At 39.7% G+C, this 25,261-nt stretch overlaps 1 protein-coding gene across 1 annotated transcript in view; it reads right to left on the bottom strand.

Moving 5' to 3' along the window:
* The window catches only part of GPC6 (glypican 6), a 1,072,445-nt gene that overhangs the window by 696,731 nt on the left and 350,453 nt on the right, over positions 1–25,261 (bottom strand). The window contains exon 2 of the mRNA XM_026656660.1: positions 10,593–10,751. Coding sequence (XP_026512445.1) covers positions 10,593–10,751 — 159 coding nt within the window. The remainder of the gene's footprint in view (positions 1–10,592; positions 10,752–25,261) is intronic.

The following is a 25,261-nucleotide window of genomic DNA, read 5'->3' as shown; positions in this document are numbered from 1 at the left end:
ATTGTTTGCATGGCTAACAGGCCGGTGGTGTCATGGCGCTGACACCCCATTAAGCACAAGAAAATCTCTCTCTTGATGAGGCAAGGGGTAACAAAGTGGCTCACAATCCCAAGCACCCGGAGATCACATCACAATCACCAGGCCTAGAGGGGTGTATTAAAAGCATACTCATGGCACACAAGCTCTTATTGTCTTTTAAATCCTTAAACCAATCATTGCAGTGCTGAAAATGACATTTCTGGGAATACTGCTGCCAGTCAGCGGAAGTGCCATTTCCAAGAAAGCAAGTTCAGCAAAGTGGAACAGGTGGGCTGAAATAATAAGAGGACAAGGAGCCATTATTTAAGAAAAGAAATATTAAAGCTGAGAGCTGTCTGAAATGAGCAGAGATGTGAGGGTATTGGTTTACTGTGTCACCTAGCTTTCTAGGATTCCAGTGTTCCTGCTTCCAGCCATATTATTTCAAGGTTTGCTTTTAATTTTCCAGTTCTTTGGACATAAGTAAAGGTATAATGTAAGGAGAACAGCAGTAAAACAATAATGCACTGGTTAAGAGATTCGTGTCAAAAATACTATTAGTCCATTTAATGAATATCAAAATCAGAAACAAGAAGTAATAAGGCAACTGTTTCCATTATCCTGTAGGTGGGAATTGTTGCTTTGCAGCCTGGATTAGAGATGCTACCCTTATTTCTGCTTCTTAGATCGAGGTTTACTTTTGGTGCATATCACATAATGCAGAGCAGCTAGTGACAAAGAATTACAAGTAGGTAAATGAGGGCATCTATCATTTGTCTTTGGGGCGGGGACTGTCCTTTTATTCTGTGTTTGTCAAGCGCCTAGCACAATGGGATCATGTCCCTGAATGGAGCTCCTAAGTGCTCTGACAATACAAATAAAATTACAGTAATTTGTTCAAAGTTACAAATGGGTAGCTGTCATTAACATCCAACAGTTCAGACACTGATTCCATAATTAGGGCCTGTTCCTGGACCCATATACATCAGAAGATCTCAATCACACGAGCAGTTCCTTGTGGTTTCAGTGTTCTCACGTAAGGAATGTTATTCACGTGCATACGTGTTTGCAGGATTGGGCCATTAAGGTTGAAAAGCTGTTTTCATTCTAAGTGACTCCCTTAACATTAAAAAAAAAATCCTGTTTGGCCCAAAGTTTCTTATTCAGAGTTTCAGGCCAGATTAAATATTATTCAAAAGTTTTTAATTGATAAAAAAAGCATTTTTCCCCACCCAATCAATCTGAAGTACTTATACTGCCCCTATGAGCGCATCCAATCTTCAGTGTATTTATCCTCACAACTCCCCTGGGAAGTATCAAAGTGCTATAATCCCCATTTTACAGAAGGGGAATTGAGACACAGACAATGTAAGTGACTTGTCCAAGATCACACAGGAAGTTTTGGGCAGAAAAGGGATTTGATTATTAATTATATAACTGATTTTACACTAACTTTTTTAAGTTCAATTTATTTTGAACAGTGTGTGTCTGGCAATGGAGGTTCATTAAGTTACAAAATCCACTAATAGGGAGTTGCTGTTTAGCCAAGGATGCCAGGAGATGCACAAATCGCTCTCACCCACAAGTTCTGCATAAACAGCACATGATAGAAAGAGATGGTTATTTTTACTAACACTGCTTTTTAGGGCTATCTTTATAGCCCTCTTTCTTACCCTACAAAATATGCAGCGCCAGCTGAATGGTCTCTAAAGAATATAAATGGCATCAAGCGTATGGATCTCTGGGTCTCTATGGCTGTAAAAAGAGGTTGGGGCACTACCTTGATAATTGCAAAGGATAGATCGATACAGTTGAAGCTTTTTCTTTATTCTGTTCAGGATATTTTTCTTAATGTCTCACACATTCTGCTCAAAGCTAGCCATGTCCACTAAAGTTGCTGACAACTATTCTCAGACACCCTTTCATTTCTATAATACCATTTATTAGAACAAAACCTTTTCCATGATTTTCATATGGATGAGGAGACAGCATTTCTTTGATCAGTATCAGATCAATTTAGTTGAAATAAAATTCTTTCCGTAACTTGCCTATAGTTACTCAAAGGATTAGCGAGAAAATGTCACTGAACAGATACTCGTCTGCACATTAACATTCAGGAAAAAAACCCTGTGGTAGGGTTGGTTTCAGCTGCTGATAGAACAATACTTAAAAGAAATTGGCTTGTCTGTGAAACAGCTGCTCAGCAAAGCCACCATGCAAGGGAAATGGTGATAATAAGATGTAATATTACAACTACACTGGGAGCATAATATATATTAAGCTGCTTTGGTATGCAGTGGGGGTCCGAGAATTAGAACTTGATTTCTTGTCGATTACTAGTGATGTGAAGCACCTGATCACTACATGGATCAGTTCTGTCCAAAACCCTGAACTAAAAGTGAAAAATCATGCCTGCTGAGACTCCAAATATCCTTGATCTCCTGTGAATTTTCTGTCATCCCGTCTTTCAAATGTTTAGCAAGTCTATTTCTAATAGAGGTATTTTGCTGTTGGTTTGCAATACAGTTTGCCCAGAATGACCACTATTCTTATTCTTCCTTGGACAAGATTTTGGGGGACAGGAAGCACTGAATCATCTGTACAAATGTGAAACTTGCAAATATAACAGTGCAATATGACAGGCAGGCAGAGCCATTGGCATGGAGACTTGGGCAGTAGATATCTATCTCTAGCTATCATGAAGTCTCTTAGCTCACATACCTGGCCAAAAATATTAATGATCTCTCGGATGGATCTGGGGTGGCTGGGATCACGCTTGGCAGGCTTTGATCCTTCCCACCAGATTGGAGACAGAGGGTTGGGATGCAATTATAATGGGGTTCTATATGAGTTCAGAGATCCGAACACACAAAACACATTGCAGGGTTAGCACCCATTTTATGCATATCATATAATATTTCTATATAAACACGCAGTACAAGAACATTTAGTTTGCAACTTTCAGCACTCAAAATTTAGTAAATGCCAGTATTAAGGCTGCTCATTAAGTGAGGTTCATCGATTCTGTGCACTAACTGAATCAGGGGTCCTGAGGAAAAAATAGTATATGATCAAGTGATTAAAGATTGCAAAATAATGTATATGCACAAGTGGGCTAAGTTAAGGTTGCCCAGGTAACCTTAATTCTGGGATTTCCTAATTTTTGAGTACTTGACTTTACCACCTTAATAATGTTTATTTTAATTTAGGGTGGGGTGGTTGTATGTGTAATTTCCTAGGTTTTTGAAAAAATTAACTGAAAAATCAGAAAGTCCATCACGTGGTATCATATTGTCACTCACATTGGCCATCAGCAATGCTGAAAACTTTAGATCCAGCACTCAGACCTCTGCTGCTTGTGCTAAGAGTATGTGATAGCAGTAGATTCATAGATTCTAGGACAGGAAGGGACCTCGAGAGCTCATCGAGTCCAGTCCCCTGCCCTCATGGCAGGACCAAATACTGTCTAGACCATCCCTGTTAGACATTTATCTAACCTACTCTTAAATATCTCTAGAGATGGAGATTCCACAACCTCCCTAGGCAATTTATTCCAGTGTTTAACCACTCTGACAGTTAGGAACTTTTTCCTAATGTCCAACCCTTGCTGCAGTTTAAGCCCATTGCTTCTTGTTCTATCCTTAGGGGCTAAGATGAACAAGTTTTCTCCCTCCTCCTTATGACACCCTTTTCGATACCTGAAAACTGCTATCATGTCCCCTCCCAGTCTTCTCTTTTCCAAACTAAACAAACCCAATTCTTTCAGCCTTCCTTCATAGGTCATGTTCTCAAGACCTTTAATCATTCTTGTTGCTCTTCTCTGGACCCTCCCCAATTTCTCCACATCTTTTTTGAAATGCGGTGCCCAGAACTGGACACAATACTCCAGTTGAGGCCTAACCAGCGCAGAGTAGAGCGGAAGAATGACTTCTCGTGTTTTGCTCATAACACACCTGTTAATGCATCCCAGAATCATGTTTGCTTTTTTTGCAACAGCATCACACTGTTGACTCATATTTAGCTTGTGGTCCACTATAACCCCTAGATCCCTTTTTGCCGTACTCCTTCCTAGACAGTCTCTTCCCATTCTGTATGTGTGAAACTGATTGTCCCTTCCTAAGTGGAGCACTTTGCATTTGTCTTTATTAAACTTCATCCTGTTTACCTCATACCATTTCTCCAATTTGTCCAGATCATTTTGAATTATGACCCTATCCTCCAAAGCAGTTGCAATCCCTCCCAGTTTGGTATCGTCTGCAAACTTAATAAGTGTACTTTCTATGCCAATATCTAAGTCGTTGATGAAGATATTGAACAGAGCCAGTCCCAAAACAGACCTCTGCGGAACCCCACTTGTTATACCTTACCAGCAGGATTGGGAATCATTTATAACTACTCTCTGAGTACGGTTATCCAGCCAGTTATGCACCCACCTTATAGTAGCCCCATCTAAGTTGTATTTGCCTAGTTTATTGATAAGAATATCATGCGAGACCGTATCAAATGCCTTACTAAAGTCTAGGTATATTACATCCACCGCTTCTCCCTTATCCACAAGACCTGTTATCCTATCAAAGGAAGCTATCAGTTTGGTTTGACATGATTCGTTCTTTACAAATCCATGCTGGCTATTCCCAAATCCACCTTTCCACCTTCCATGTGTTTGCAGATGATTTCCTTAATTACTTGCTCCATTATCTTCCCTGGCACAGAAGTTAAACTAACTGGTCTGTAGTTTCCTGGGTTGTTTTTATTTCCCTTTTTATAGATGGGCACCATATTTGCCCATTTCCAGTCTTCTGAAATCTCTCCTGTCTCCCATGATTTTCCAAAGATTATAGCTAGAGGCTCAGATACCTCCTCTATTAGCTCCTTGAATATTCTAGGATGCATTTCATCAGGCCCTGGTGACTTGCAGGCATCTAACTTTTCTAAGTGATTTTTAACTTGTTCTTTTTTTATTTTATCTTCTAAACCTACCCCCTTCCCATTAGCATTCATTATGTTAGGCCTTCCTTCAGACTTCTCTGTGAAGACCGAAACAAAGAATTCATTAAGCATCTCTGCCATTTCCAAGTTTCCTGTTACTGTTTCTCCCTCCTCATTGAGCAGTGGGCCTACCCTGTCCTTGGTCTTCCTCTTGCTTCTAATGTATTGATAAAAAGTCTTCTTGATTCCCTTTATTCCTGTGGCTAATTTGAGCTCATTTTGTGCCTTTGCCTTTCTAATCTTGCCCCTGTATTCCTGTGTTGTTTGCCTATATTCATCCTTTGTAATTTGTCCTAGTTTCCATTTTTTATAGGACTCCTTTTTATTTTTTAGATCATGCAAGATCTCGTGGTTAAGCCGAGGTGGTCTTTTGCCACATTTTCTATCTTTCCTACCCAGCGGAATAGCTTGCTTTTGGGCCCTTAATAGTGTCCCTTTGAAAAACTGCCAACTCTCCTCAGTTGTTTTCCTCCTCAGTCTTGATTCCCATGGGACCTTACCTATCAGCTTTCTGAGCTTACCAAAATCCGCCTTCCTGAAATCCATTGTCTCTATTTTGCTGTACTCCCTTCTACCCTTCCTCAGAATTGTGAATTCTATGATTTCATGATCACTTTCACCCAAGCCGCCTTCCACTTTCAAATTCTCAACAAGTTCCTCCCTATTTGTTAAAATCAAGTCTAGAACAGCTTCCCCCCTAGTAGCTTTTTGAACCTTCTGAAATAAAAAGTTGTCTGCAATGCAGTCCAAGAACTTATTGGATAGTCTGTGCCCCGCTGTGTTATTTTCCCAACATATATCTGGATAGTTGAAGTCCCCCATCACCACCAAATCTTGGGCTTTGGATGATTTTGTTAGTTGTTTAAAACAAGCCTCATCCACCTCTTCCACCTGGTTAGGTGGCCTGTAGTAGACTCCTAGCATGACATCACCCTTGTTTTTTACCCCTTTTAGCCTAACCCAGAGACTCTCAACACTTCCGTCTCCTATGTCCATCTCCACCTCAGTCCAAGTGTGTACATTTTTAATATATAAGGCAACACCTCCTCCCTTTTCCCCCGCCTATCCTTCCTGAGCAAGCAGTACCTATCCATACCAACATTCCAATCATGTGTATTATCCCACCAAGTTTCGGTGATGCCAATAATGTCATAGTTGTCATCCTGTATCTGACCAGCAAGAGGGGGACGGGACTGTTTGCCAGTGAGTTTCACAGGTATTTGCTGACAGCAGAGGAATAGTGAGATTCAGGACTTATCTATACAAAGAGTTACTGAGTGGCAAGCTATTGCACCATAGATTTATACCCCAGCATGCTGCACACAACCTAGCCGTGGACCTTTCTTACCTCATGATAAGAGTTCCATAGTATACTACAGAATTTGTGTGTATGGGAGCATGGGTCCATGTGGCCAGTTAGTATGCAGTCAACTAGTGCACCATGGATTTACAACCACCTTGCCATGGACTGTCTCTCCATAAAGACAAGCCCTCAGAAATCTTGAGTTTTGTTTTAAGCTCTGGAGGGAGTATGCTTTGGGGTGCCCAGATTCTTCTGCCCTTACTCTCCAAGCATGCCCCTTCTGCCTTTTCATCTTCAACCTGTGCTTGTACCTGTCCTGACTCTTCTCCACCCCAGCTCCTTGTCCCAGTCTCATTCTCCTTGCGTACTCCATCCCAATCTCCACTTCTCAGGCTTCTCATCCCAGTCACAGGTTCGTTACCAAGACATTCACAGTTCCCTCTTTCCCACATCTGCTCATATGACCTGTCTGTCTTCCATACCTTCATCTCCAGCCACCCCCACACATGTATGTTCCTGGTTGTCCCTGGCTCCCATTCTTAATCTTCCTCTCCCTGCGCTCCTCATCCAATCTCAGTGTCTTCTCCCTAATTCCTTAGCCAGTTTCTTTGCCCAACCAATACCAGTTCACCACCACCACCACAGTGATTTTTAAAAGGTCCATGAATTTAGCCAATTTAGGGCAGATTTTTACAGGGACACAAAGGCTGGCTCCCTGCTAAGTTTCAAGTCCCTGCTCCAAAGCAAGGGGGCACTAGAACTATTCAAAATGAAGGTCACCAGAATATTTTAAATGGGCAAACACTGCATTTGCCTCTAGCCTCATTCTTGGAAAGTGCTGAAACATTTTGGCTGTAATTTTCCCCAAAATAATTAATCCTGACACCTAGCATGGAAAATTTCAGCCCAATTGGTTAAAGTTTGTCAACATTATAAGAAACTAAAAACAAGGTTCTCCAATGGGAAGTGTCAGGCAACCTTAATAATAGGTGGACCTACCACCTCCATCTGTAACTGAAAACTAGTATCCATGTAAAGTGTTTGAAGTGGTATTTTTGAGACTGATGAAACGAGCTGGAACATAATGCAAAGTGGAGGTTTTGCATATTACCCTTATGTTCTTCCACTCCTTTCCTAAAACAAGGCTAAGATCAGCCTTGACTTCACTGCTTAAGTTATTTATAACGTTTTTCTAAAAACCTCTTCCATTATATGTATGACTTTTTGTATGTGTTTTGTTTCACTGGTGCCAAAATTTTCAACATATGCACAAACACATATATATTTTGGTTGCTGATACGTGCGTCTCTTGATGAACACGTGTACTAGACAGCAACTTCCATTAAACTGTTTTATTTATTTTATTATTTTATTTATTTTATTGTTTGTATTGTGGTAGTGCCTACAATCCCTAATCATGGACCATGACCCCACTGCATTAGGCACTGTACAAACACAGAACAAGAGAGATGGTCCAAGTCTCAAAGAGCTTACAGTCCAAATAGTCTAAAAATCTAATCGTTCTTACAGCATAAATAGTGCCCTACCATTTTAAACTGCTTCAAAGCCCAGACAGACTATAGGTAGCCCTATAGTGAAGATGAAGGCTACTTGATGGGTATGTTGTTCCATGAGAATATCTGCAGTGCCTAGGAGGACTCAATATTCCTTGCATATAAAAAGAATACCTCCAGAACAATTGCAGAATCTGATTAAAGGACTATGAAATGAAGCTCAGTTGTTCAGTGACAATGCTTGAACTTCACATGACAAACACTCTCTTAAAAAAAATTAAAAAAAAACATTAATAAATTTACAGATTCCAAGGCCAGAAGGGTCCATTACAATCATCTAGTCTGACCTCCTGCATAAGAAAGGCCAAAAAACCTCATCTAGTAATACACCGCTACCTCGATATAACGCGACCCGATATAACATGAATTCAGATATAACGCGGTAAAGCAGTGCTCTGGGGGGGAGGGGGGCGGCTGTGCACTCCAGTGGATCAAAGCAAGTTCAATATAACGCAGTTTCACCTATAACGCGGTAAGATTTTTTGGCTCCCGAGGACAGCGTTATATCGAGGTAGAGGTGTATCTGCATCAAGCCCATAATTTCTGTTTGAGCTATAGCATCTTTTAAAAAAGATATCCAGTCTCGATTCAAAGAAATGGAGAATCCACCACAGCCTTAGTTGTTCATTGTAGTAATATAAAAAGGCATCGAATTATCAAGAGTACAAAAAGGAATCAGCTGAGATCTGTGACAAACTATTGACCATCTGCAAGCATTTTTAGTAACCTACATAACTAACCAGATTCTATTGACTATACTGGTTTCCATGCACAAATGGAAGAAATCCCCGCAGCTGCTCTTGAGGGTTGTAAATTTTCACTTCTATTTACAAACCCAACTTTGAATATTGCACATGCTCCAAGACTATTTTTAAAATACAAAAATGAAACTTTTAAATTTTCACAAAGCCAAACAGAATCCTGAAGGTGCACTCTACACAGTCAGCTCCAAATCACATGCAACTGATTACACAATTAAAAGATTAAATAATAAATTCATACCACACCAGCACTCTGTTACCTGAACGCACATTCCCAACATTCCCTCCAAGAATCAGTTTCCACACTGTAAATTATAGCAGCATTGGGGCTGGGAAAAGGGGATAGGGAATTCACAGCAGCCTTCTCCCCTCTGCTGAAGGAAGTGGGAAATATATGCCTCCCCAAAACTTTCCACAGTGCTTCTCCACACACACACACACACACACACAAACCATGTGACAGTGGGAAAATCACATTCTTCTCATAGTGAAGCAAAACTTTAATGGAATAAGGAAAACAATATTATCCTAAAAGCTACAATCTCTCCCAGCATTTCACTTTACAACTTCAATGTGGAACCTTCCCCTGCCCCCCATCTGGCTTATTAATTGAAAATTAAAATACAATATAATAAAATAAAATAACACCACCACCACCACACGTCCTCACTCTTTGTACATAGAATTGCTGATACTGGTTTCCAATTCTCCACACAGCAACAGCATTCAACCTGCTATCCCCATGAGATTACAGAAATTAGCCTTCATTGTCCCCTAGCCAAACTTCCAATCCCTTTTGGAGATCCAGTCTAACACATTTCTATTTTCTTCCATCCTGTCCCAGCAACAGATATGCACAGATCCTTGCCACGTTCAGCAGGGTTGACCAGATCCACTCAAAACTTACATTCCAGAAGAAGTTCTGCGTGGGGAGAGAAACATGCAGAGAAAACTCTGCTTCTCCTTTGCCATGCAGGTTATACTTCTCTGGGCATGTCCCATACACAGTTCCTAAAGAGAGGCGTCTTTCCCACATATACATATTATGAAATACATAGAAGGAAACAGTCAAAATATATCTAGACCTCAGATGAATGCGTATATGGACAAAGCGGTGATTGAACATATTAAACTTGTTATTTTAGCACTTACTACTTTGTGATTTATAATGAGAAAGATTTATTTAATAAATAGTGCCCAGGGGAGAATAAGAAGAGGGGAAGAAAAAATATCATTTTACATTCATTGCTAAAGAAAACTACTGTAGGTGAATTGTTAGAGCAAGTCTCTGATCCCTTTCCCAGATCTTCCTAAACTGGAGAAAGGAGAGATCATAGTACTGAATGGAAAGAAAAATAACCAAATATCTGTCTGTCAATTACTGTAGAAGTAGAAGATTTCAGTACTTCCTGAGAGGTTTGTAGTGAAATTCCTCCCATGTGTGTGCAAGCCATGGGTGTTCAGAGGGACACTGTACTTCACAGGGAAAGCACTGGCACTCAGAAGAAAGAGTAAGCCAGGCTACAGACGACAAAAAAAGCTTTACCCTAACAAAAATCACGGGAGGTCCATAGTTCATCTTGCAACAGTGAATGTAATTGCAAGCTTAAAAATTGCATTTGAAATTAGGAGAGGAAAAATGATGCATCTTATGCTGATCTCTCTCCCTCTCTTAAAAAAAAATTAGCCAAGTCTGCAGACACTCAACTGCCTAATTCTTTATGTTACTGTAATTAAAGGCAATAGTTACAGAGCTGATAAAGGGCACAAGCTGTAAAGTTAACCCTTATCTTAGCCAAAGTGATAACTGCAACAGTGGTATCAAATTGTAAAGGAAACAAAATCAGAATATATGCTGAATAATGGACTCATGTACAATTCCGGAAGTCAATTTGAAGGCTCATTTTCTCAACCTTCAGAGAGTAAGCAAATTATATCCCAACCTACCATCAAACTTCTTGTGCCTGGACACAAAGGTGGTGCGCACAAAGTGACTTGTTTCCTCCACCAAGTTTTCAAACTCCAGTTTGCTCTGTTGGCTCAACTTGTCCTCCATTTCTGTGGTGCAGCATGTATACTCCTGAGGACAGATTCTCAAATGTTCCCCTGCAATCGTAAGAGAAAGTATATTGTTTACTTATAAAAAATGAGCAACAGGTTGTGATTACCTTGATGTACACAGTGCTCATGAAATGCACACCGCTTTATTTAGAGTGCATGAACAAACATACTGATCAAATATAGAAACAATCATCTCTCTGCTAGACCATTTTCCTGACCCTCCAGTCCTAATATGGGAACACTTTGCATCTGACCTACAATTTGGCCTTAATCTTGGATTCCTTGCCATATAGGGACTTTTGTCTTTTCAATGCCATTTTGGTAAGCTTTGCAGTTCAAATGAGACTCTCTCAAGGTTAAACTGATTCTTAATTGAAGAATCCCTTTATGTAAATCTCGAGGACAGTTGCTTGCTGCTTCCTTGCATTTGAAATGTTCTGAGAAAGACCCGGCGACCAGGCTAGCAATAAAGCTTTCAGAGCTTTCTCTCTACCAAACCTCAGATATGAGAATTACAAATTTTGGCAGCTTTGCCATACTCTGTTAGACACAAAGGGTTGGCCTGGGGAGAAAAGGGAAGAAAGAGGATGTTTCCCTGATGTGTCTTTCTGCCTGTTTGACTGCCTTAGTACAGCAACACTTTCTTTCCACTTTCTCCCTTCTGCTCAAGCAAGTGTATTTTAATAGCAATGTTTGGGTTCCACACATTTTCTTGGATGACATTTCTTGTCAGACACAGCAAATGCTCCACTTGAAGCAAGAACGTGATGAAGGGTTTAATTAATGCTTATGTTATATGGAAATGCAATGTAAAAGGTAATGAAAGCCTCTTATTTAATTCAATAGATTTCTCTCTTTATGCAGTGACAATATTGCCTTCTTCAATGCAATTTCCAAGTGGAAGCCAATTCTGTAGCTCATGAAATTAAAATGGTCTGTTATTACATGAAATGTGAATTTCCAATTGATGTTGTACTCTGGGTGTCAGAAATGTTTAGCCTGGGCTGTATGAAAGGAGGGAATTCCACCTCCCTGCTGAGAAGTAAGAAAAATGATAGGCCTCTTCTTGTAAAGCAATGAAAGCATTTAGCTTTTCATATACTATATCCTGAATAAATTCCTCTGCAAACCTTTATATGATGCAAATAAGATGATGGACAAAGCTCAAGGATTAAATACATACTGGGGACTTGATTCTCATTTACACCAAGGCCGCTTTGCACCACTTTGGAGTGTAAAGAGGACTTAAAATGTGTGAGTTTGTAAGCATGAGTGAGAACCAGGCCCTGGGTAGCTTTCAGAAGAGATATAATTTAGTTATTGTACCATCAAAACAATTGAGGTATTAAAAATAAGTACACATGCTTAGAACAAACATTGTGTTGCACGTGAATCTGCCCTTACTTTATTCCATTTTTTTAAAGCTTTTTGTTCTGAAGTGCAATCATTCCCAATAACCTTCAAAGATTTAATTTGTTCCTCTGTGAGTTTTCACATAGGAAATTTCTTTTAGAAATCTGAAAACTTTACAAAAAATGTAGACGTGATACATCTTGAAGGAGGGTTATTTCATCATCACTCTTACTACTTATTTGTACTGCAGTCTTAACAAGGAGGCCCTAGTCATGGACCACGACCCCATTATGCTAGGCACTATACAAACAAAAAAGAGTGGTGGGTGTTAGTGATGATCTCACTGCTTATTAGAGGTCAGAAATAGAACGAAGATTGAACATTAGATGCCTTTGAAAATCTGTCAGTACAAGCAGATTTGCCCATCTGAAGTGATTATGCAACATTGAGAAAACGTTGCTAGACATCCCCTTTCCAAATGTCAGAAAATCCTCACACAAAAAGACTCAATAGCCTTCTGGTTTTCAGCTGAAAACTCTGGAGAAACATGTACTTTCCTCTTTCCAGCTTTGGGGATAGTTTATGCTTCCTTTATATCACAACTACTTCTTTTTGTCTCTCTTTTTTCCATGTTCTCATGAACTTTGGAATGTATTCCTTCCCTCTCTTTTTCTCCCACATCTGTTTTTTGTTGGCCTTATCAAATAGTGCACCCGTGTGTTGTCGTTTCTATTGAATAACAGCTAATAATCAGGGTTCAGTGCTTAACTATGAATAGCCACAGTTCTAGATATTCTCATTATTTCATTCAAAATATCAAAGTACAATAAGGCCTAAGCAGTTCAGTATTTCAGCTATTTTGTAGCATCATTAATTTCCTCTATCCCATTTATTTGCAGGCCTACTTTCTCTTTATTACTGCATCGATCACCAATTTGTTATAAAAGTCCATCTCACCTCCTTGACTGCCAGGAACTCATTCTGTTTATTTTCCTTTTTCTGTCTCTGTCTCTCTTTCTCTCTCTCTTTTTTTTTTTTAATTTTCATTTTTTCCCCTTAACAGACGGTGTGTTCTCATTTGTTTCATTACTTATATCCTTACCCAATAATTTTAACCACCACTTTCTTAGTGGTTGAAATGTGGATTTCATTGTTATCATAAAAACTCTAGATATCTAATACCATTCATCCACTTCCTCTCCCCATATTGTACCCTTCTATATGGACATTCCAGTTATGAGAATCTTCCCATCCGGTTTCAATTATGCCCACTAGATTAGAACACGTATTAGTAACACTTCTAGCTCATCTGTCTTTCTCCACATACTTCTTGCATCTTAGTGCAGACCTAAAAACGTAATACTATCTGTACTCTTCATATTCTGCTTCCAAACAATTTTTTTCTCATTTTATTTCCTACATTGAAAGTACGTGCCAGAATACAGAGTTAAGCAAAAGTTCCCAAGTCGATACTTTCTACCTCAAATTCTCCTAATTCAAAGCTCACTGAAGTCATTGGAAGAGTCTTGCTGACTTCAAATGAACAGGAGCAGGTCCTTAAATCTTATATAAAAAACATTGCAGGAGACACTCAGGCCAAGATGTTCAAAACGGACTGTCTGTCTGTTAGGCTCCGGAATCCGTATTTAGGCATTCAGTTAAGTAGCCTGATTTTCAAAATTAATGAGCACACAGCAGCTCCCTGCTTAAGTCAGTGTGAGTTGCTGGATGCTCACAAATTTTGAAAATAGGCCTCTTAACTGGATGCTTAATATGAACTTAGAGCCTAACTTCAGGCACCCAAGTTAAATTATTGAAAAAGCACATAAATGACGTAGGTTTCAAAGTGCCTAAGTCACTTTGAGGACTGCTTTGAATACAGACAGAGTACTCTGTCACCTATGCACTATTGAAAAATTTCCCCTTTGTCTATTGTAAGCCTTTAATACACATCTAGTGGCTCTTAAATTTCACAATATTAGCAGAATCATCCCACTAGCTGTCTTTTATCAGAGTCCTCTCTATGGAAGATGGCCATTTTGGTTTAATTTCAAGCGGGCTCCATCTCCTCTAAGACTGTCCTTTGAACCTATGTTTTTACCCCTAAAACCTGCTTTCCTCCATCATACCAAAGGTAGCTATCTATTGATAGTAACACTCATTCTATAACACTGATTAAGAAAAAAAATCATGCAAAATATTAAAAGTAACTAAAATATTTAGCATTTAGTCCCTGAAATCATTGTGCTCCTGGGTGGATAACTCAACATCAAGCTGCATTATGTGCTAAAAGGCTGCACCATTATTACATATTGCACACACTAAAACAACATCAAAAGAACATTATTAAGGTGGCAAAATCAAGCACTCGAGAGTTAGGAAATGCCAGAATTAAGGCTGCTGGTGCAACCTTAATTTGGCCCCTTGTGTTTGTGTGCATTTTGACACAGTCTTTAATTACATGGTTATGTCCTATTTTTTCCATAGGACCCCTGCCTCATTCAGTTCACAGGATGGACAGTGCTAAGTTAATGAGGAACTGCCAGCCTCATTGCCCAGCCACGCCCAGCTCCCAATCCCTTACTCAACCTGTCCCAGCCTTCCTGCCCAACCAGTCCATGCCTCCCCTCCCTCTGCTTCCAGTCTTCTTGTTCAACCATTCCCAGGCTCCCCTCTCCAACTCACAGTCAGTTTCTTCCCCTCTCACCAGATCCTTTCCCGATCTACTCCTTTCCCTCTTCCTTGATCCTTTGTATTTGAATAGATGGCTTCCTCCTCCATGCTATCCAGGGCCCAGCGGGGGTGTGTGTGTGTGTGTGTGTGTGTGAGAGAGAGATTAACAGCAAAGGAGAGACAGACTCCCCGCTCTCAGTTCCAGTGCTCAGACACACTCATGGGCAGCTGGGAGAAACCATTACAGACAAGGAAAATTTTTCTAGCCCACATAGTCCTGGACTGGAGCAGATCAGTGTGTTGGGATGGTCACATATGCAGTCTGGTCACACCTAGAACCTGTGAGGGGCTGAGGCATGCTCAGTGAGGATAGAATCTTTTCAGATTTTAGCTGTTAAGCTCTAGCAATCCTCTAATGAGCCTGGGCAAACTGCATTTTTTCAAAGGCTTATAACTTACCCAAATTTGGGTAACTTTTCATGGGCATGTCAAAAAGCACAACTGTGACACAAAGGACACCCCCTGCCAAATTTCAAGTCCCTGCCACAGAACATGAGGGAGCTGGAACATTAAAAGAACTGGTCCCACAATTTTTTAATACAGGCAAAGCAATGTATTTCCCCCTAATCTCATTCTCAGAAATGGTTAGACTCTTTTGGCTGAAATTTAAAGAAAAAGAAAAAGAAAAAGAAAAACAGATAGTCAGACTGACACCCACCCACCCATCCCCACACACTCACAGTCAGCTTGGAAAATTTCAGCCCAAATGGTGCAAGTCTGGCTAAATTATAAACAATTGAAAATAGGGTCTTATAATAGGAAGTGTCAGCCAACCTAACTAATAGTTGGCGCTCCCAATCCTGTCTATAATTATTTAATCATTTATCTTTATTTTCCTTCTTTAACTTTTCTGTTTGTCATAGTTGATAGTACTAAGTTTTGGCAGAACATCCAGTTCACTCACTTTAAGGAAAACAGAAGATGTCACAACTCTGCTTTTTCACATTTTCTTCTAAACATTTTTTTTATTATTCTTTAAGAGCGTTTTTGCTGATTCTATGTAAGGTTTCCCCATCAGCGATATCAAGCCTGCCCAGACTGGAAGTAATTCTAGAGACTATTTTTATTGTGCTTCCCTTATTTCCTGGTGCAGGCTTATTTTCCATTTCATTTGCATTATCCCAGGACACGAACAAAAGGGGTTTAAATTACTGATCTTGGTATTTACACACCTTAAGTATTTTACAGGCTACTACTGTGCTCACAACTGATATACCACCTCTTGCTCTGTGAAACTCCTTATGTTTTACTTTCTCAATGATTATATGGCATGAGTGGCTAGTTTTTCCTTTTTGAAAATGGTGTATCCATAGATAAACTCGACTGCATGTAATTTATGCTGCATCAGCACTATGCTGGAATCAAACAAGTATTAATTCAGCAGTTCCTAGTGACCTACTACAACTCATCTAACCACCGTGTTTCCAACCAAAGTTGCTGACTTACATCTCTCTCCTTTTGTGGCTTATGTTATATAAATCAAACCAATTGCCTGTTACAATTTCAGCTACTAGTATTCAGTTTCAGTTTTATTACAGCTATAATCTCACACCTGTCTTCACTTCCTCCAAACTGGCAATTTTTACAGTTGAATTTGGTAATCTTGCTTGTATGGCACTTTGAATGTAATAAAACGATTTACAAGGCAGTTGTTTTATATTCAAATACACAATAGTTTGGTGTCCCCACAACATGCCATAAAATTATAAAAGCTCACTAGAGCTTTTAAAAAAATTACATAAATTGAATAATTGGCTTCTACCAGTCTATCAAAGTGCCACAAGTTATCTATGTATGGTAACTCTTTAGGAGGAGTACAATCTGAACATATCGCAAACCATTATGTAAAACAAAATTAACCTTTATATTTCCCCCAACAGATTACGGTTCTTCTGAAGCCCTGTCCACAGCTATCAGTAACACCAAGATTACAATATTAGACGTGGAAGCATGCTCATGTAAATCATTTTAAGTCAGCCAGATTTCTTATGGATTATGCTGTTCATTTTACAATTGCAGGAATAATAATTCTTTATGAGGTAGTTAATTTTGATAGTTTCTGCCCTCGCCATAAATAAAAGCCAACAATAAACTCCACTATTCGTACTGCTCCGCCTGCAGGCATTCAATAGTATGATTGCTGTTAATAGAGTTATATAGTCAATATTTGTGCCCTGCTTTGTAAATCCAGCAGTAAATGAATGTTAAGACACACAATGGTAGTGCTCTGTGGGCATTCAAACTCAGTTGCTGTCTGAGAAATGGCAGTGTCTACAAAAGAAAGAAGAGATTAAAAAAAAAAAAAAAAAAAAGTGTCCTTCATCCTGCAGATCAAATCAATGTGGGTGGACCCTTGTCAATGTGGCTGTACGCAAGGCAAAGGTCTGTCCACAAGGATCCAACTGGAGGACTAAAGCCAAGGCCACCAAAAATATCACGTCAGTCCTTCAAATCTAATAGAGAAACAAGAAACAAAATTGGGGAAACTACCAAGAATGTAAAATGTCCTTGAAAACATTTCAGATTACAGAAAACAAAAAAGTGATGAAGAACAAAAGGAGAAAAAATATTCTTTAGCAAAAAAACTTTTCATCTACTCAGTCTCAGAAGGAATATTTTCTCTTTAAGATGTGGAAAGAACTCAGGTTTGTGTTCTACTGGAAAAAAAATAAGAAATAGGTTTTTAAAAACTGGAATTTAATAACACTTCTCCATTCCTTTGGGAGATAATGGTGTTGGAATCTAGAGTTTTCTGAACACAGGCTCGTCCAATCAATATTCTCAGGTGTATGTTAAAACACTAATTGTGAAATCAAGTAGATGGGCTTATTGTTATGAAGCACTTTGTTCATTTTCTATGGTGTGAAATTATTTTTGCCCATAAAAAATATTTAGCACTTTGAAGTTGGGGATTGGTCCTGCTTTGAGCAGGGGGTTGGACTAGATGACCTCCTGAGGTCCCTTCCAACCTTGATATTCTATGATTCTATGAAGTGTTTGACTCGTAAGCATTTGCAGATTCCAACAAAATAGCAGAGAATTAACAACAACAATTATTGAATAGTTTAAAAATGCTAAACTGTAACAAAACAAAAAAATATTGCGTTTTATAATCATTTCAGGCAATATTCAAGTGACGAAAATTATAATATCCTTTTGCTGGACCAAAGACTGTTCCCTAACCAACAGTCTTGAAGCTCCTTCTGATGCAATTATCTTCTCTGTGGGGGTAAAACAGCTCCACGAGCAGCCTCAGTGAAACTGCACCTGGCATTCAAATTGCAGAGTTGAACTTTCCTATTGAAACATATTATGATTTAAATGAATTCTATTGCAATGTTTCAGAGAGGACTGAAACAATATTTGAATAAAACATAATATCAGAATGAAAAAAAGTCAATGTGACATATACACAGTGCCTGCATACAATTCTTGATCCTTTTAAATTTTTAGCAGCTAAACAAGAAGCTGTGTGTGTCCACCTGATCCTGTTAAACCAACCCTCTCCCATCCTGAAAGAAAGTGACTCATCTGTTTGCCTTCAACACAAATAATTTTTCCTCAAATTCTGTTTGTTCCTTGAGGTCAATTAAAAAATGAATGCCTTCCAAACAGACTGATAATTAGTTAACAGTCTCTTCATTATGTGTCCCACAGGGAACATTCACTTACAAGAAGTCCTGATCGTATTGTCCTTGAGAAGCCCTCAATAATAAGACACAGAAACTGAGGCCAAGGCAAACCTGTTCATACTAGGACTACACAGCTGCTAAAGAAAGGGATAGAGTCTCTCGAGTCTTCCTAGCTAAACTACTGGAAGCTGCTCCACTCTCCTACATTCAGGTTCATTTTATTTTCCAGGCATATGCAGTTAGACAATTGGGTTTTGATAGCAGTTTGTGAGAAGAATCTTTAGCTATCTCTTGGGGTGTATATTACTGACATTTTGCCCAGTGCATTGTGAAAGGCAAACTGTGATTCAGCATGTGTGCAGTTTCATCATCTTGCTGGCTACTTGGCTGTAATTTTGTGGTTTGGAAGCATGTTTCCTCCAGGGGATGACAGCTAACTCCCCCCATGCCTCCAATTGATTTTGCTCTTTATTATATCCCCTGCTATAATAGCAGGAATGTCTTATATACAATGTAAAGATGACCCTGTTTACTCCAAAGTCAACACAAGTGGGAACAGAATAAATCATGCATACAGCTTTTCTTTGCCCATAAACTATAATGCAACTAGGCTTTTTATTTTATTTTAGCTGTTCTCAAAACAGTTTTATTATTATGTATGATAGCCAGAGAGAGTAAATGAGGGTGGATTTGTAAAGGTTTGATCAGCATGAGTTTGCATGAATCACATAGCATACAAGTGAGTTATGCAGATCGTCCCAGACTCAAGCTGAAAAAACCTTTGCAGCCCATCATTGTGTATTCTGTATATGCCACATATGTTACCAAAAAAAATTACATAAGAGTTTTTAGTCACTTGGCTCTTCAATTTTTCATATGGCTTCATTATATGTGGAGTAATACAGCCATCCCAAACTCTTATAAAGTCTTTCTACCATTCCACACCTTCAGGTTATTCAACCCCCTAACCCATAGATAATGACAACTCCTCGTACAACATCAATTGTCTTAGCTCGACAACTCAGTCGAGCAACTCAGATCTACTCGAGTATAGGGGGAGAAGGATTGCATCTATTCTGACTTCCACATAATGGGCCTTGTGCCATTTAAGGATAAGGCATAGCGGAGTTCTGCTTCTGGATGCCCCTTGCTGCCCACACCATACCCTGCTTAGACCCCAACCCTGAAAGAAAAAAAACACTTCCTCCTCTTACAATAATGAGGAGGGCAGCTAACACAGGAGGCAGCAGAGCCACTTCCTCCAGCTATATGTCCATGGATAGTTCCTCTACCTAAGAGAAATTCTCCATCGGCTATCCTCACTCACTCTGCACTACTTACATTGTACAATGTAGCTTTAATGGACTGTTGAATCTAGTACAGGGTTCGGCAATCTTTGGCAAGCGGCACGCCAGGGTAAGCACCCTGGCGGGCTGGGCTGGTTTGTTTACCTGCCGCGTCTGCAGGTTCGGCCGATCGCGGCTCCCACTGGCCACAGTTCGCCGCTCCAGGCCAACGGGGGCTGCGGGAAGCGACACAGGCCACAGGATGTGCTGGCCATGGCTTCTTGCAGCCTCCATTGGCCTAGAGCGGCGAACCGCGTCCAGTGGGAGCCGCAATCGGCCAAACCTGCAGACACAGCAGGTAAACAAACCAGCCCGGCCCGCCAAGGGGCTTACCCTGGTGGTCTGCGTGCCAAAGGTTGACGATCCCTGATCTAGTACATAGGTATTATTGCATGATCATGGTGAAAATTACAAGGCATGAAAGAGTTAATGGAAATTTGAAAGTTCTGTTTAAATATTGTTTACCACAGCACATGAATGTTCACTCCATATCATGAACAGTAACAATACCTCGTTAATGTCAGCCAGCTTCTACTGCACTGAAACAAGAGCATCAAAGAGAAAAATGAAAGCCTCATCATAAAAAGACAGATGATAGCTTAGCTCAGTCCAATGTCATTTCAGGTTTTCACTATTTCCTCCAATTCCTGAGGATCTGGTTCCACTGTTAGTCTGTGCTGTCTTTTGTATCCGGTTCTGCCACAGTGGGGCTGAACAAGTTGTCAACTCTCTTTATTACCCTCCTTTTGTGGAGGTCCTTGAAGCCTATGATACTTGGCAAGCTTCAAGGCCTTCAACAACAACAACAACAAAAATCAATAACCAAATGTAACAGAGTTCCTTGCCCTTCAAGTGTTTTAATGGTAAACGTTTGACCTTTATGATTAAAGATCAACATGAAAGGAAATCCCCATGTGTATGTCAAGACTTCTCTGTAGTTATCCGCTTAATTTTTTCTCTTTTCATCCAATGTAAGATAACTTTCTGGAAATGAATGATGAATGCTTCCAGCTTCCTTCTTAAATTTTTCTTTATCAGCCTACTATAGCTGTGCAGGCTAATAGAACTGCATTACTGCGGTGGGCCTTTTCCAGTGGAAAAATAAGGGGGCTCCAGGTATTTTAACAATCTGAATGGAAATTTCTGGATGTACAAAAACATTGTTATAAGCCAGGGGTCAGCAACTTTTCAGAAGTGGTGTGCCAAGTCTGCATTTATTCGCTGTAATTTAAGGTTCCGCGTGCCAGTAATATATTTTACATGTACAGGGGCCGGCAGATGGAACCCCAGACTGGCAGCAGCGTGCCACGGTAAATCAGCTTGCGTGCCATAGGTTGCCGACCCTTGTTATAAGCTAAGAATGTGAGTGCTCTCTCTCTCTCTGACTTCTATGGGATCTTCAGTACTCTATCAATATCCCCTTCTCCCTAGGTCTTAATTTATCCTCCAATTTCTTTACTTTCATTCTTTAAGGGTGAAACATTTGCATGCTTTCACCATAGATTGAGACTGTCTGTTTAGCTGCAATTGCACAGCAGACACTGTGTCCCAAGCTCTGTAGCTTCAACTCCAAAAAGTCTTTTTGAAATCAGTTCTGATAAGGTGTTTAATTCACTCAAAAATATTAAGGTCTATTCCTGCTGAAAGAAGAGCACCAGGTTTTGGGCCAAGCAGTCTACCAGACTCCCTAAACACCATGATTTTTCAAGGAATGGGACCAGTGACTTTTTCATTACGCATAGAAAGAACACTTTATCAAATCTGGTTATTTTCCCACCTCCCGAAGTTTTATCTACAGAGTTGGTGAGGTACAATTTGGTCCTATAAATCCATGGTATGCCCACACCTTGAATACTGCATGCAATCCTGGTCAGCCCCTTTCAAAAAGATGTATTAGAATTGGAAAAGGTACAGAGAAGGGCAAAAAAAAAAAAAGATTAGGGGTATGGAAACAAACAAAAGGAAGTACTTCTTCATACAATCCACAGTCAACCTGTGGAACTCGTTGCCAGTGGATGTTGGAGGTCAAAACTATAACAGGGCTCAAAAAAGAACTAGATAAGTTCATGGAGGATAGGTCCGTCACTGGCTATTAGCCAAGATGGTCGGGGATGCAATCCCATGCTTTGAGTGTGTCTAGCCTCTGATTGCAAGAAGTTGGGAGTGAATGACAGGGGATGGATCACTCACTGATTGCCTGTTCTGTTCATTCCCTCTGAAGCACCTGGCATGGACCACTGTCAGAAGACAGGATACTGGATTAGATGGACCCTTGTCTGATCCAGTCTGACTGTTCTTACGTTCTAGCAAAAAAATGTTTGAGGTTGCCAAAATATTGTATTTAAAAGGTCATTGTGTGAGCAGCTAAGCTTCTATGCTGCTGTGCCGGAATACACCCCTCTAATCACCCTCTAGACACTACTGTAATAATCATTGTACAAAGTATGCCTTGTAAGATATCATTTGAGAACTCAATTTGCTGGTCAATATTGTCCTGGTAAAATCTGTGTAATATAATCTGTAATATTATATGTGAAGTTATAAAATTCCCCTGTATGGTGTTATTAACACATGTTCCAAACCCCACAGCCCAAACAGAAGATGGCAAACAGGTCTGTCCCAAAGAAAGGAACCTGTGCTTGCCTTAATTTGCATTTAAATAGTGAACAGAGTCATCAAGCAGGAAGGGAAGACAACAGAAGTTCAAACAAATGAAGTGTCACAGCTGCCATCCTGGTTGGTTGCCTCTATCTCTCAGTGGTATTTATTCTGCTTTAAATTTTATAATTCCCACATCACAATGCTTCATTATGATGACAGTTGCACAAATTTTACATAGAAAACCCGAAATAAAAAAAATGCTTTCAGGGTTCTTTAAACCACATGTCAGGTTTAGATTATAATGTCTTCAAGGCAGAAAACATGCCCTCTTGTGTGGGCAATATAGGGCCCATATTCTGGTTGGGATTCTTGGGTACTACTAGAACAGAATAAGAAGGTTTACTGACCGGTTGAGAAGATTCTAAGAGACCTTTTCTTTTCCTGCCTTCCTTGTTTACCTTTCCGTTAAATGCAATATAAATATATGCAGGCACAGTAGTACTAATAATCATGAGATAAAATGGCATTAAAACATTCAGTCAAAGGTACACTAGCAAGGACTTGGGAGAGAAAAAAAATTAAGAGCTTCTATAGCAACCATTTGTTAACTCCAAAAGGTCTCAAAGGTTTCCCTAAACTCCAAAAAGCAGCATCATGCAGAAGTTCAGACTGCCACACTATTCCCTGAAGAAATTGCATGAGATTGCCTATTAAGTGTGAAATGCACACAGATAATTTCAAGTGAGAAACTGAGGTGAGGACAATTATGAACATACCATCATTTTCAGAGTAAATTGGCAAAAAGTCAGCTATAGTAGTATAGCAGATTAATGTGGAGTACAGCAATTGACATAGGTACCACTATCTACTATTGCCAAGGTAATAGGAGATGTTCTATGAAACAGATCTTGCCATTACTCCTTAAGGTCCCAATTCAAGAAACCACTTAAAAGGTGTACTTGAGGTTAAGCATGCGAGCAGTCCCATTGAAGTCCGACTACTCATGTGCTTATGCACTTTCCTAGATTGTTTAGTATTGTATTTGCTACAAGTGCTTCTGGAATTGTGCTATCAACGAAACATCTGGGGCTGGATTGCTCAGGCTGCTCCATCCACTTTGTGAAGCTCAGACAACGTAAACTGGAAAGATTCCCATCATAACTGGACAGTGGAGTATTCTCCTTGCACAGGGGAACTCTTTGTTGGGTTTAAACAGGTGAGAGAGTAAGGGAAGGGGGGTTGTTATAGCAAAGCTCCACTACATTTATTCGCCACTTGAGCTTGGTCTATAAGGGGGGAGGGGAATTGTGGGGATTCTCTACATCACAGCCATCTTGCCCTATACGCAGCCATACAGTGAGGGCTACACAGATTTATAGATTCCAAGGCCAGAAGGGACCATTGTGATCATCTAGTCTGACCTCCTGTAAACATAGGCCATAGAACTTCCCCAAAATATTTCCTAGAGCAGATCTTTTAGAAAAACATCCAGTCTTGATTTAAAAGTTTCCAGCGATAAAGAATCCATCAGGGCTCTTGGGAAATTATTGCAATGGTTAATTTCTCTATTAAAAATGTATTCTTATTTCCGGTCTGAATTTGTCTAGCTTCAACTTTCAGCCATTGGATCATGTTATATCTTTCTCTACCAGATTGAGGGGCTCATTACATATTTGTTCCCCAAGTAGGTATAGCTCATAATCAAATCAAATCTGAACCTCTCTTTGTTAAGCTAAATTGATTGATGCCCATGAGTCTCTCACTATAAAAGCATGTTTTCTAATCCTTTCATCATTCTTGTGGCTGTTCTCCGGACCCTCTCCAATTTATCAACATCCTTCTTGAATTGTGGACACCAGAACAGGACACAGCATTCCAGCAGCTGTCACATTCATGCCAAATACAGAGGTACACCTATTCAAAGTTCCCCTGTTTACTCATACAAGGATGGCATTAACCCTTTTTACCACAGCATCACACTGGGATCTCATGTTCAGCTGATCATCCACCAAATCTTTTTCAAAGATTTTTCATGGGAAGTTGCATCATTTTTAATGCTTGGGGAAATGTACTAATAATTTTAGAGGTAGTTAAACAGGTGATCATTTACACAAATGACTTCTGGGATTAAAAGGGCTCATGACTATGGCTGTTGTGAAAATAGTGATGAATCTAGGCAGCAGAGACAGGTAAAACTAGACATGGTTCTTGAACAAACAGGATTCAGATCTAAAACTCCAAAATTTTTGCCTGGGTGAGTTGTGTCAGTGGTTCCATCTTTGGCCCATCTGTAGTCGTAATGTACCTTACAGTGCTTCACTGGCTTCAGAGGCTTGCTAAATGGGAAGAAAAATAAAAGCATTTTGGCTTGCCAAGCAGATTCCCCAAATTCCCATTGTTCTGATGATTTACTACGTTGAGTTTTCATGTTAATGGCACTGGTTTTCCCTGTTACCAAGTTTCATTTTTTTAATCTCCCAGTGAACCCAAGTTATCCTTTTCCTTTCCGCCTGCCCCATCACCTAATAACAATACAAATGCCAGAATGATTTTATTTTACTTTCCTGGTGTATCTTGGGTGATTAAAAAAGGGTTGCAAGCAATGAAGGCTCATCAAGAATTGCTAGAAGACTTTCCATTTTCTCAGCTTCTCTCCCTCTTAACTTAGAAATATCAACATCTTAAAAAAAAAAAGTTAGCTCCCTAGTAAAATTTCCCAAAATGCATCAGTGACTTAAGAGCCTCAGTCCCGTTTTCAAAAGCTCCTAACAGTAATTTAGGAGCCTAAGTTCCACTGGCTTCCGTGGGCTGCTTCTGCAGTTGGACAGCCATACTCAAACCATTTCTTAGGGATAAAAGGAAAATGTGCACAATTTTATACTTGATCAAA

Source organism: Terrapene carolina, unplaced genomic scaffold, assembly GCF_002925995.2.
Source record: "Terrapene carolina triunguis isolate 2854851 unplaced genomic scaffold, T_m_triunguis-2.0 Scaffold21, whole genome shotgun sequence".
Taxonomy (NCBI): domain Eukaryota; kingdom Metazoa; phylum Chordata; order Testudines; family Emydidae; genus Terrapene; species Terrapene triunguis.
Note: the sequence above shows the minus strand (reverse complement) of the source record. Positions and strands in the feature narration are given on the sequence as shown.